We start from the raw sequence: 14836 nt of genomic DNA on the forward strand, positions 1-14836 counted from the left end.
AACTTGGGTTTAAATCATTTTTAAGAACATGGCCATGTACAATTATAATGCATTTTTTTTTTCATTTATTTCCTTGAAATCTTCTCGGTTTTGTAAGTTAAAGGGGAATCCAGCCTTGGCCATAAAATGTTGTGTTGGGAAGTAGAAAAATAAATTAAACAGAATGGTGAAAGTTTGAAAGAAATCGGACAAGCAATAAGAAAGTTATAGCTGCTTTAAAATTGAGATCACTAATACTATGTAGATTTCAAATTGGCAACTGAGTGAGTAAATTATGACAAGGGGCAAGGACAACTTTCCCATAGGCCATGTACTTTATTATCAGGGATTTGTGGTTTTCTCTTAAGTACCCATTCCCCTGGGGCAGTAATCTAAATATAACCCAGGTAGTATATTGTTTTATGTCCTCATGAAAGAAAAATATAATTTGAAATAAAACTTTTGGGAAAAATTACATTTTAGCCAAAATATGTATTGGAGTACATGGAAGAGTAGTCCTTGCCTTACATCACTATGACATCCCATATGCGGCCAATTTGAAGTCTCCATGGGTATAGTGATTACCAATATTTACAACTTTAAAAATTCATAACTTTCTTGTTGTTTGTCCAATATTGTTCAAACTTTCACATCTCAACTTGTCTGATTTTTCTTTTCCCTATAAAAACAAGTTTTTGTTTGGGTTGGATTCCCCTTTAACAACAGATGGCGCACTGTGACAGTCATATTTGCGATACTCTGTTGCAGCTAACCGGAAACTTTTCAACTCAGATTCTGTGAGCTGCATTAGGACTTGACGAAATGTACCTCCAGGGTTTCGAAATATCAACGGAAAAATGAAATCCATTGTAGTGCAATATCGCGTACAATTCCAATGATAGACATGTAGGCCATGACCAAAGTTCACCTTACTTTCTATTTACTGTACGTCATAATACATTTAAATAATTAAAAAACAAGAGAGACTTCCTCGGTTAAGTGATACTGTTCATAATTATATTTATTAATGATTTTACCAATCCGTGACGTAATAAAATTCGTATACATGTATCCCGCTTCTCGCACACACCCATGTGCAATTTTGATTTCCAGTTCCATCTTTTTTTATATCATAAACGAAATTTGCATACTCAAAAAATGAAATAACATGGCATTTACGTATTTACTGGGAATTGCTCTATAACAATTAAAGTGCATCACAACCTTTGAAAACTTCGCTTAATGACGTCTTACGCACTGTCAATTTGCCTTTGTCATTAAGCATTAGTAAGAAAACGATTAGGGATATATCTTATTTATACCGTTCTTACAGGCACTGGCATTCCAAATATAACATTATAAAGATTAGGAGAAATAACATAAATTTAACAAGCAAGTCTAAATAATATATTAATGAAATCAAAGCCCGTGACACATTGAAAAATCATAAACATGATGAAGATTACCAGTAAATTGGTTTCACCCCGTGTATCTGTACAGTGCCTGAATTCAATCGATGTATGAAACAAATCTACATCCTTATATCTTATCAGAAGTTTTGGCCGAGGATGCATAAGTAAAAACTATTCAATGAATTAGCAGTATTTAATATAAGAAAAATCTGCTGCATAGCACAAAATCACTCTCATCTGCTTTCATATCACGCCTGTCTCCATGTTTATATAAAGAATCCACATGCACCCTTCGAGCTCATTCCGGCATATTCCGGTTGATGCGAGAGGACATCTCCAGTTTCTTCTTCTGAATAGACACGGCGAATCAGCCAATATGATTTTATATTGGAATTATCTGTATAAACGCGAAGAAGGATCCGCGCCCATGTTGGATGATTCGAAAGATTCATATAAACACACACCCTACGTAGAAAGTTGGCATACGTAAAAGGCAAGATATGTCGTGTCTGTAAACTGAAACAGAATTCGACAGGTCCTCTTGCAGCTTTTAAAGTCAACCAAAATAAACTCAAATATGTATTCTATATATAAACACAAAGAAGGTTTCTTAAAAAGAAAAACAAACATCCCGCTCCATTACTTTCTGCGTTCTCGAGGTTTCTTTTATTTTTGCATTTGTATTTACTGCAATTTTATTGATACATGTATAACTATTTCTTTAATGTTACATTCGTGGTAATTTATGTGATCAATATTATTTCAACTTCATGGAAAACGCAATATGTAATGACTTACTTAAACATAGTGCGAAATTAACAAATATTAACTAAGCGGTACTCTGCGTAATAAGTAATATAAATACTTTGTTGTAACATAGATCAAATAATATCAATCGTACCATTGAGGAAAGACGTAACTACCCTGTTTGTTTAATGCAAAACAAAAAACAAAAACGATCAAGTCTGAATAAATAGGTAAATGTATATAATACATATTTTTTATACAGCTTTACATGATACACATGTATCTTAAAGAAGAAGATGAGAAGATAAGAATGTAGGATAATTTATATTTTTTCTAGTACTACAATTTCGATTTCGTTTTTGATTATTCAAACACGTCAGATAGATGAGGTATCGTTGTTATTACGATGAAATTCGAGAAAATACATTTACATTTTTTCCTTCATTCTACTCCTTTTTAAAAGGAACAATATATTTTCACATATTTGAATAATATATTTCCTTCGCATCGTATTTCACATAGCTCTGTGTGTGTTGCAACCGTTATCGCTCGGAACCATCAATCATTCTTGCAAAAAACATATTCGGAGTGATTGGTTGTCTACCCTGTGGCAATGACGGTGATTCGACATCATCGAAAGTATTGTTGATGATTCCATCGTTTATTGATGATGATCTGCTTTCCTCCAAAAATGCCTGAAAGAGATTTAAGAGAAGATCATCTCATCAACATTATCGTTATGTTAACTTAAATTTGTTTGTCGAAAACGTACAAAAACCCATCAGCATGATCAGCGAGACAAGTTAGATTGACTAGTATTGTTTACATAATTTCATTCGATTCCGATTTCTTGAAATATAATGTTAGCTTGCAAGCTAATTTTTTAATTGATTTGAACAATCATTAATTATTGCACTTTCTGAATTTCAAAATCATTTATATATAGTTTTATGGAGTTTTCTTAATTTTTTTATTTTGTATATTACAAACCAAATCTGTTCTATTACTAAATACTCACCGCTAAATGATCTGGAACCCTGGCTCGCATGCCTCTCTGATCCGGAGGGCCCCTCGCTAAAACATCATTTAGAACCCGCTTAAAACTTTCCCTTATGGACGTCTCCCTTGGATCAACTGCATAGTGGCGCACACTCTCCGTGACATAATCCCTCTCAGTGACGTCATCCACTAGAGGATCATGGGATGATAATGGTTCAGCTACAGCTATAGGATTAGAAACCACGGATTGTGAAAATGGTCTGCTACTTCTTGTTCGGACGCTTGGGAAGTCTGATGTTTCATTCGAGGATCCTTCGTACATTCGGGCAAAGAACGCAGCAGGCTCGATCATTTGATGGTTCGCGTAGTTATATATCATTGATTCCTGAGAAAAAAAAACAGGCCAACGGTATACAATTAATACAACTGATAAATAAAGCTGGTTGTTTCCATTTATTAAATAATATGTGAAGGCAGTGGAGTAGATATCAGTTCCTATGGTCCTGAATTAATTCGTCGCCGAAACACGGCTCGCTAATTTTACGAGGTTGCTAAAGCTGTAGTCACATTTCATTACGGTACCCGCACAGCGAGTAGAAAACAACCGTTCAATATAATTCCATACGTTTATCCTGGTAAAAGAATAAAATAAAAACATGAAATAAAATCGCGGTTAATTCATTAAAATGACTGTTTCAAACTCGCCTTTTAATACGACCAACGAAGAAGATACGTAAATGCGTAATACGACGGTTTTTAAAGCGAACCTTGCGATATCTGGTTGTCCATTGCAAGTTTTGTTCTGAGGATTTGCAACTTTGGTTGATCATCTAAGTTTAGGAACAAAAGTCCCCCCAAATCGCTCAAGTTTTGTAAATGGACCGCCCTGACAGACAGGATTGACTGACGAATCTTTAAGAACTGCATGTCAGACTTATCCTGTACTACAAGGGGAACAATGCATGGTATTTGATTATCTGTAGATAGGCAAGGCATCCAACATATTTCCGACATCGCCTTCCTCGTCTACCCTAAAATAAAAGGTTCAATGTACCTCTGGCTTCTGATTGTAACGTCGACGCCGTAAAGGAATTAAGAATAGGCAGCAACAGCACAGTGCAAGAAGAAGACCAGCGGATAGACATCCGATCGAAATTACTACAATCTGCCAAGTTTCTGCATTAAAGACAAAGAATAGAGCGTGGGACTGGAGTTGTTATTATATTTCATTCAGCAAACATGATTCCAAAATAAAACATCGTAATCACTTGGCTTTTGTTCTCGAAGCTGAAAATATTAATGAAAGGGCTTTTATTTTACTGTATTTTGGGGTTAAAGCAAAGAGATCATGGGCATGGTTTGGTATATAAGTTAGACAGAGAACGTGTAATGGTAAAGCATGTATGACGTATGTATATGACATTGGATACAATAGTGAGGGTGCGCGCGTGGGTGTATGGGCATTTAATTGGGCATTCATCATGTATGTTATTTGACTTATCTGTAGAGCCAAATAAGGTCTACACTAAACGAAACTGAATTGAATGTAATATCTAAATATCTAAAGTAGATATATCACTACGTCATCCGCCGAATTTCTGATGAACAATAAAACTTGTACTTTATCAAATTTCAAGCTAAAATTCTATTTCCATTCACATCTGTCCATGTTTCAATCCTCTCGTACCTACTCTCCTACATACATCCTCTGTCTCTCACTCACACAAACACACGCACACACACACATCCTCACACATATCATGAAGCACCTATTAACCCTCCCTTATTTTCCAAAGCTAAAGAAAATTTTACCTAGTGATGTGGAACTTATTTGCGATGGTGAGAGAGTCGTGCTGACCGATGAAGTGGTGGAATCAGTCCCATTTGTGACGCTGGTTACACCTGCACAAACATGTAACATGATATATTAAAGGAATAATGGAGTGCACAATCATCGACCTGTTTTCTAAATTCCACGTTAAAGGACAAATCCACAAAATTCAACAAAAAAATGATTTGAATAAAAAGAGACAAATCCAACAAACATAATGCTGAAAACTTCATCAAAATCAGATATAAAATAAGATAATTATGACATTTTAAAGTTTCGTTTTATTTCGGTCGGTATGCAAATGAGGGAAATGATGACATCACTTACTCACTATTTATTTTGATTTTTTTAATATTCTTATTTTCTCCCCATTGTCCTGTAAAAGAGAGTTTCATTTCCCCCTGGACATGTGGAATTACCATATTTTTTTTACATTTTATGGTTCATTCAAGTTTGTCCTTATTGTCAAATCTGTAAAAATTGAAGTATTGTATAATTCAAACAATAAAAACAAAATAAATAGTAAGGGACATCATCGATTCTCTCAATACATTAGCATGTTACAAAATTGTGCATATAACTATTTTGTGAAAAAAAAAGGAAAACTTTAAAATGTCCTAACTTTCTTATTTTACATCCGATTTTTGATGAAATTTTCAGCATTATGCTTGTCTGATATTTCTCTATTGAATCAAAATAGAATAACTGAGGTTGACTTGATCTTTAACTAAGGCCACGATCTAACTCTGGCTGTGCAAAAAATAGGGCAGCCGAACATGTCAAATTGCGTTTGTATTTATATCATACTCAGAAAGTTACGAAAGAATGGAGCGCCAAGTGTGATGTTAATTGAACCTGTACTGATCACAATTAGCAGTCCATAGTTGAACCACAATTATAGAATAGAACCCGAGTCCTCTACTTAGGCCACCGTTTCTTGGTGTCCCCTTTACCCTTCCCCACCCCCCCCCCCCCCCCGTGCGCGCTCTCTCTCTCTCTCTCCTACAGACACACTGTCACATCATTGTGCCAATAAATATTTATCAGTCATCCGACCCGTGGTCTAAAAATATCATAAATATATCACAATGGAGACAAAATTACGAAAAAAATAAATTACCGATTGATGTAGAAGATGACGGCGAGACAGTGGTGATGGGCCGCGTAGAAATAAAATCGGTCGAATTGGTGCCATTCGTGACAACTGCGGTAAAGACATAACCAGGATAACAATATGTTGTCAGAATATTATTGTACAAAAAATACTGGTAAATACACATGAATTCCAAACATATGCAATATATATATATATATATATTACTTTTTTTTTTCATAACATAATAAACATAATATGCTAGCATTTTTGGCATGAATCATAAATAAAGAGTATTAAAAAGATAATTTCAGACAAAAATGATTAACTATATGATATTCACAATTTGCAGGAGAAGGATTGTCATCATAAGCAGATTGCTTGAAAAAATGACAATCCCAAACTTATACTAATTGAATTAATTAATACATTTATAAAACAGAATGGGCATACATTTTCAAATACGAAACATGAATTCATGCAATATTGTTGGGTATATTTCAATTATTACCATTATCATAATGGAAAGTCATTATCTTAATCCCTCTTGGCTTGAGGTCTTTTACTGGCCTTACTTACACTAACTTCCCTTTGTGTCTGCCTACTCCTTTTCTTTCATCCCCTTCACTAGCCTGATTGGTCTTCTCTACTCACTAATGCCCCTTTTGTCTCCTTGTTTCTAGTGTTGCTGTAGCTTGTTTGTGGTCTATATTATGGTTGTTCCACTTTATATGTTTGTCATTTTGCCTCCGACGAAGATTCTGCTAGGATCGAAAGCTTAGGCCCCTTTTTGACTTTCTAATTCACTCCATTGGCTCTCTTTTATTAGATAAGCACTTTTCAGCAGCTTCTTTTTGCCATTATCATACTGTTATGATTGTTATTTTATCTTTGTACTTCATTTGGTTGTCCACGAAGTGAAAACAGCTTAAAGAACAGCTCTACTAATACATCCCTGGAATCATAACTTACTCTTAAAAAAAATGTTAGTCTTCAAGATGTCAGGTCATAGAAAAGGAGGAAATGTTGGTACCTCTCAGGCATATCGTAGAACCTTACGAAAAAGGTTGGCGCAACCCTTTCCAAGGTCAATTTTGGCAAAGCAAAGTGATTAATCTAAAATGCACCTGCCATGCGACAAGTTTGTGTTAAGTTGATTTGGTTATTGAACTGTACTACTTACTTAGGGTGCATAGCCTCCCTGGTAGCTCAGGAAGGATGTCTTCATACTCGGGATCGCAGGCACATTTAAACCCACCAGCGTCGTTCAGATCAGTACACCTTGCATTAGTTGAACAATCATCCTCTCCCAACAAACATTCGTCAATTGCTTTTTTGAGAAAACAAAATATGCCGTGATAATCAGTTTAAGCATCGGTGGCGCTATAAATAAATGCATTTGATATCCTTTTCCACACCGAAATACTGTTTTTTACGTGATGTATTCATAGAGCTCTCTCTCTCTTACTAAGGTGTTTATTTATAATCATATCTTGAAGTCCCCAACAAAACGTTTGGCGATTATAGCACAATTAATTTGGAGGCCAACATTGGATAGCACATGGTCAATGCATTACAAAATATGCCCAACATTCGAGCACCAAAGTTTGTATTACTGTTTCCTAAGCCTGCAATCGTAACGTAGGAGGGGGAGCCTGTTTGTTTACTTTTTTTTTGGGGGGGGGGTACCGACTTCCCTATTGACTTAGCTGTCTTGCAATGAAAGTATCTAAAGGGGACTGAGCAAAAATCCAGGTAAAAGAAGTGGCTCCAATTTCAAGTAACATAAAATACTGAAGATTGTATTTTTAGAAGTACAGTTGTGCTCAAAAGTTAGTGAACCCCACCAAGAAATGCAGTCCTCCATGCTGATTGTTAAATGTAAACAAAAATAGTACAATATTCGGCGAGCCCAGAAAAACAAACTTTATTGAATGTGATATTTCATCACTTGACTTCCCAATAAATATAAAAAACATGGCCGAACTTGAACACTTTGAATATGCTAATTTTCTGGTGTAGCTCGCGAACTTTTGATCACTATTGTATACAGTGCTTCACATGGGTGTTTTCGGCATATGGTGTAAACCAAACAAGGTTAACCAAGTACCTGTCAAAAATGAACATGTATGATTCGTTCATAAAATGCCCAAAAGTGTTGTGTAATTTGCATGTCGCCTTTTTTTTTACTTTACCGTGTAGAATTTAACCCAACACGTATATTATTCAGCATGTGCATTAAAGGAGAAATATATTGATTATGAATGTGGTCTTATTATATATCAATGGAAAGGTAATGATGTGGGGATTATCAGTGGGTCATTCAAAAATAACGAAAATAATACACAAGGTGAAAATCTCCAATTAAAAAACGCCAAAATGCCTCTCCGAAATATGCCTCGCATCTGTCTCTGAATTGACTCGAATTTGATGACGTCACTTTCTGTACGAGAGGCGCGATTGGCTCTCCCACGTGAAGCTCCACTTGCATGCAAAACATGTTGCGAGGGTACGTTTTCTCCACACTGTCACTGAATACTTCGATCACAAAATGAAAGAAAACCCAGAATTTTATCTAGATTTGGATTTTCAAATTTATGATTTTGAAGATGAAGAGAATGATGATGAAATGAACAACAAAGTGACATAGATGGAGGTAAATTCGGGGGAATTACGCCGATGATGATGAGTCGGACAATTCAACTTGCAACACGATCACAATCACAAGTGAATATAATCCGAACCTGCATGAAGGCAAATCAACTCAACGAATAGCAGCAGACGATATGCACCGACGATAAACTTCATGTGGCTGGGATAGATTGTCACTCGTTCTGTTATATGTAATTTTTATCTCATTAATTTGACAAAATTACGAAACTCGGGGAATTATTTATCGATATAGAAATATAGTATCATCTCGTGTTATTCTTTAAATTACGACAAAACCTTTTTTGAAGGAAAATGTTGAGGTAAATTAGAATTAGATGTAAAAGGTCATTCCCAACATGCGCAGCTCGTATATGTTATCGTAAAACAAACCATCACAAACATGCCGTATTGCTTGCTCGCCTTGGCTGAGAGATTTATGCACGTGTTGCACAGCTCTCAATCAGCAAGGAATACCAGTACATGTGTTTGAGATGGTTTGTTTGCAATGACAAACAAGCATGCATACAAGCTACTCATTTTCGGGATGATCTTTTACATCTAATTTTAATTTACCTCAACGTTTTCCTTCAAAAAAGGTTTTATCGTAATTTAAAAAATAATACGAGATGTTACTATATCTTTATATAGATAAATAATTCCCCGAGTTTCGTAATTTTGTCAAATTAATGAGATAAAAATTACATCTAACAGAACGAGTGACAATCTATCTCATCCACATGAAGTTTATCGTCGGTGCATATCGTCTGCTGCTATTCGTTGAGTTGATTAGTGCCTTCATGTTCGGATTATATTCACTTGTTTGTAAGTACAGTTATATCATTATTTTCCTTCTTCATAGTCACAGAGGTAAGAGACTCTGTCTGGACAGTGTGGTAATTAATTTTCATGAATTCGATTTGGCCCGCGCGGTGTAGCTAGCACTTGTAGCAGCTACATGAGTTGGTAGCGAATCGGCATGTGATTGTGATCGTGTTGCAAGTTGAATTGTCCGACTCATCATCATCGGCGTAATTCCCCAACTTTACCTCCAACTATGTCACTTTGTTGTTCATTTCATCATCATTCTCTTCATCTTCAAAATCATCAATTTGAAAATCCAAATCTAGATAAAATTCTGGGTTTTCTTTCACTTCGTGATCGAAGTATTCAGTGACAGTGTGGAGAAAATGTACCCTCGCAACAGGTTTTGCATGCAAGTGGAGCTTCACGTGGGAGAGCCAATCACGCCTCTCGTACAGAAAGTGACGTCATAAAAAAAATCCCCAATTTCGCGGACGTAATTCTGCGTGTTTGAAGCATTCAGAGAGAGAACTTTAAACTATCAATTAACTGAGTTTCATCGGTCTCCATGATAAATGATGTACATCATCGTGTTCTCCTTATTTTCTCCTTTAATTTGATATATGATTCTCCATTTTTACGATTTTCAATATATTTCTACTTTAAATAATCATAGCAATGAAAGCGCTGCATGCTATTACCCCGGCTTTAGCACTGCTAACCTGATCGGACGCTCTAGCATTCAAATAATTCCTTCCTACCGGGTACCCATTTACTACACTTGGGTGAAAAGTGGCAAATATAGATAAACGCCTTGCCAAAGGACGCGAATTGTTCAAAGTCCGAAGACTAATCCACTGAGCCACAACACCTCTGCATTGGGAAAAGACAGTAGGAATGTCGTGGTCACACGTATGTCTCACCATTCACGTCAGCAGCATCCTGAGGTCTTGGGCTTAAGTACAGATTACTATTGCCACCAGCATTGAGAAGATAGTTGCTTCGTATCAACTCTTCTTGAAGCATTGTAAGCACATCTAATGATATCCGTGATGTGTTGAAATGCACGTCATATACAGCATAAATACTCCCGTCTGCACCAGAGGCACTGCTCCCATTTGCATAAGATACAATTGTCGTTGTTACCACACTCTTTGTTGTAGGATGAAATAGATTGTACATCTGAGAGGATGATAAAAGTAAGAATAACATAATAGGCATTTATGTTGCACCATCTGGACATAATCTATTCCGAGGCGCATTGTTGTTAGCATAATTATGAAACATTATAGTTACTTATTCTGAATGTCAAATTATTTCAATTGAACTGTATCGTATACTCCAAAGTCACAATGTTAGGTATATATTCGTATTGGCTGGAAATTCGAGCCAACGTCCCTCCGACTGAAAGACGAGAGCCATAACTACTGACGATGACGCCATCAAACAACACTACTATTTGCAGAAGAGGTGCGTCTTTCGTGTTGATTTAAATGAATTGAAAGATGAATGAGATTTTCAGAGGGAAATGAGTTCCATAGTGTAGGAGCTACAAATAATCTTGTTTCCTGTACGTTGTATCTGATATATTTCAATATCAGGGAGGATTATTCTGTACTTACACTCTGTTGAATCGATGTAGATAAGGATGCGTAGCTATTACTGAATGGATCAAGGAGACTAATATCAAAAGTAGCTACCTCTCCGTTGATTTCAAAAATTCTTATCGTAAAACGAAATGTCCAGACACCTGTAATAGTTAACAAAAGCCGATTATACAAGTTCTTTACAAAGAAAAATGGGTACATGATCATGAGTATTTTGTTGCAATTTTGAGATGCAGAAATGATGACTTTATGAATGAGAGTATATATATATATATATATATATATGTATACATATGAGAGAGTCCATAGGAGGTCATTTCGAGCAAATCGGGAAAAAATTGACTTTTTTTATTGGGAAATTAAAGTATATTTGGCCGAAAGACATCAGAGAACAGCATAAACAAATTTAAGTACACATTTTTTATGAACATTAATATTCACGTTATTTATGGGCGGGGCCCGGGTTCGATTCCCGGAAGAGACATTTTTTGGCATCACCAATTTTTCCAAAGGGCAGATAGCTCTGGGTAACATTGACGTAAGCTACTCCTAGCATTGTTCTCTTCATTCCAATATATATATCGATATATATATATATATATATATATATATATATATATATATATATATATATATATACAATATATCAGGGGCGGATCCATGATTTTTCGAAAAGTAGGTACATTTTCCCGCGGAAAAAAATGACTAGCAAAAAAGGGGGGTTGAAACAAAATATTTTTATATTTTTTCGACCACGAAAAAAATGACAAGCAAAAAAAGGGGGCACGGGCCGCGTTCGATTCCCGGCAGAGACATTTTTCGGCATCACCAATTTTTCCAAAGGGCAGATAGCTCTGGGGAATTATAATTGAAGATACGCCTTCCATTGTTCTCTTTTTAATACATTTCTCTCACAAAATAATATATTCATATATATACATGTATATATATATATATATATATATATATATATATATATATATATAAATGTGTGAAATTATACATGTAATACAGCTTTGGCAACTCTTTTATTTAAATATTTTGTGAAAGAAATGTATGAAGAGAACAATGGTAAGCATAGCTTATATCAAGGTTCCCCAGAGCTATCTGCCCTTTGGAAAAATTGGCAATGCCGAAAAAATGACCTGCCGGGAATCGAACCCGGGCCCCCAGCTTTGAACGCCGGTGCCTTAACCACTAGACCACAGAGACGGGTTAGTGGCCAGGGCGACCCCGATCCGACTGACCGTCAGATAAACAGATTTCATTGTAAATTTAAATTCTACTTTTTCTAAATATATCCACTATACTTCAAAAACGGGTGGCTACCTTTTTAGCGTTTTATACGTTTTAAGTAAGATTTGATAACGGAATTTTAAATATGTATTTACTTGTGCAGATTCCTTGGTAATCTCTCTGCGTTCCTGGTCTACATATACACTCTTCGTTCTCACATGTTTCTGTACTGTAGTCACACGTATTGTTACAAGGCGCTGAAAAAGAAAAAAAATATGTAAAAATTCGGGCGTTTTATATTGTGACATCTCACCTATGTGTTAATTCTGAGAGATAAGAGAACAAATAATGGTATCGAAGTTATTTCGAACGTCACTACAGTACGCTAAACGTCACTAAACACTACAGCGTTCTTTATAGGATCTAAGTTATAGTCGAAGTTCTAAAGATTATTCCCTAATGTTCCTTCCGCTTAGAATTTATCAATGAGTTAGATAAACATTTTGAATATTTTGACTTCTCTCGCGACGCGTCCTTTTTTTTGTGCTTTCCGAAAAAAAATACCTGATTGATCCACAAGTCCGTCATGATAATGAACGTGCGCGGCGAATGCATTATGAAACACACGAATCTAATGCATTGCATCATTCGGATGACTTTTATTTAAAAGGCAATTTTGATATACCCCTTATGCAGATTAAGATTGTTGGTTATTCGTTACCCCTTCCATAATGTCCATTATCGTGAGTGCTACGGTAAGATTTGAACCCCGGACCCTGTGGTTCAAAGTCTGAAGTCTGAAGCCACAACACCTCTACAATAACGCAGATATACGTCAAATCTACCAGCAAAATCCACTTCGGAAACGCAGCTAGAATCTATCTACCTTCATCTTGATATTACATTCGTTAGTAATGCCCTTCGTAATAAAGCTTTGTCTTTTTTTAATGTACTTAATTGAAGTGTGGCGTTTTGATCAGAATCGGCACCATTAGCATGATTAGCAACAAATCCAACCCGGACTGGCGATTTTTCAATGGATCTATCTTATTATGCAGCATCCCCTAATAACCATGGATGGTAAAGCTCAATTGTGATTACGAAAGACCTAACAGGGATTGCTCAGGTCGTTCTGGAAGTAGAAATTAGTAGTTTTTATTTCCGTATTAAAAACATATAAAAGATAAAATACAGTGGATTGCCCACATTCAGCTCGACTGGCACAGTCATGCTGATCGTGTGGTAGGTAATAAACATTATAACTAAAATTGATACAAAATTTGTCAAATTTACTCTTAAACTCCACTCCGAAAAAAAAAAATAATAAAAAAAGACCTTGTCAGACACGTAAATGCTAAATGACGTCATTACATTAAATTGCTACTTCAATGTAACGCAAAATCATTCTCCTGAATAGCTCAAAGGGGTACTGACAATAATTACACATAAATAGAATAAAAATCATCAAGCACTAGTCGGAAAATTAAATCAAAATTACCATATCTTACATTCCCACATTTTATCAGACAAATATGAAAATATCAAATCATGTTTATTTCATATTTTCACTCATGTGTCTCCCGTATAATAAAATAAGTTGTATCACTGACTAAATGTATCATTCCGTAAATCAGTTGTCAATTCATTCCTTTTCTTTACTTCTCAGAGAACAGAATTTGAATAAACATAACTTCATGCAATAAAATACAAAATATTGGGGTTATGACATCAGTTTCTTCAGTATTCATAAAGACATACAAAGAACTGTTTGTTCGAAACAATCCGCATCTCTCATAACTTCATCATTCTTTGTCCGAGTTTGATTTTTTTTTAAAAAAACCAGCGTTTTGTTTTTCTCGCATTTCTTTATTTGTACAAATCCTTTTAATTTCAGTCTGGAGTAACCCTAAATTACAGTTCATCTTTTTTTCTTTCTCTGTATGTGAGGCGATAAAAGTGTCTCCTGCTATGCTGCAATCTACCTTTATCTTACGCCTCGTCTCAGAATATAATTGTACACATAGCCATTGTTTATCTCACAGTACGATTTCTGAATCTAAAGGCATTCCCCTTACCTCTACACAAGCCGTCTGTGTGACTTCGCTCCGTGCCTGGAAAACACTCACATTGGTGTTCTGTTTGAGATCCATCACAGAGCTCATTCACCGCACACATCACATCCCCGCATCTGTTTAAGTCTTGAGAGAAAAAAAAGGAACGATTCGTAAAATAGTCAACTACCGACCTTCAAGATCAAGAATATATTCCACTCATGATTGCATCCGGTATAGCTGTATTATAATATCCAAACACACACAGGTTCACATGTAATCATTATAAAATAGCTCTAATCTAAAAGACACCGACTTCATTATTTTTCATTTCTATCTCAAATTTGTCGGTACCAAAAAACGAGTAGAACAGCTTAGGGATTTCTTTAGCTTTTTTTTTTTTTAAATATCAAGCATGCTTAATTGTA

The 14836-nt window shown here is 35.6% G+C and overlaps 1 protein-coding gene across 1 annotated transcript; it reads right to left on the reverse strand.

Annotated features, from left to right (window-relative positions):
• Positions 1-77: 77 nt before the first annotated feature.
• On the reverse strand, positions 78-14507 carry LOC129276087 (uncharacterized). The gene is made up of 8 exons (XM_054912526.2): positions 14433-14507; positions 12513-12614; positions 10438-10696; positions 7245-7391; positions 6089-6172; positions 4192-4313; positions 3157-3522; positions 78-2833 (listed from the first exon to the last, which is right to left on the reverse strand). Exons 1-8 carry the CDS (start codon positions 14505-14507, stop codon positions 2681-2683), a joined length of 1308 nt encoding a protein of 435 aa, XP_054768501.2. The 3' UTR covers positions 78-2680.
• Between the last annotated feature and the right edge of the window lie 329 nt (positions 14508-14836).

This window comes from Lytechinus pictus, chromosome 14, assembly GCF_037042905.1.
Source record: "Lytechinus pictus isolate F3 Inbred chromosome 14, Lp3.0, whole genome shotgun sequence".
In the NCBI taxonomy this organism is placed as follows: Eukaryota; Metazoa; Echinodermata; class Echinoidea; order Temnopleuroida; family Toxopneustidae; genus Lytechinus; species Lytechinus pictus.

What these genes read in the sequence shown, in the direction of transcription:
- LOC129276087 (XM_054912526.2), bottom strand. Translation starts at nt 14,507, where the DNA reads ATGGATCTCAAACAGAACACCAATGTGAGTGTTTTCCAGGCACGGAGC. An exon ending in GGATGCTGCTGACGTGAATG is followed by an intron (nt 7,392 to 10,437) that starts GTGAGACATACG and finishes TTCTCAAAAAAG; the next exon opens with CAATTGACGAATGTTTGTTG. An exon ending in AGGGAGGCTATGCACCCTAA is followed by an intron (nt 6,173 to 7,244) that starts GTAAGTAGTACA and finishes TCTTTACCGCAG; the next exon opens with TTGTCACGAATGGCACCAAT.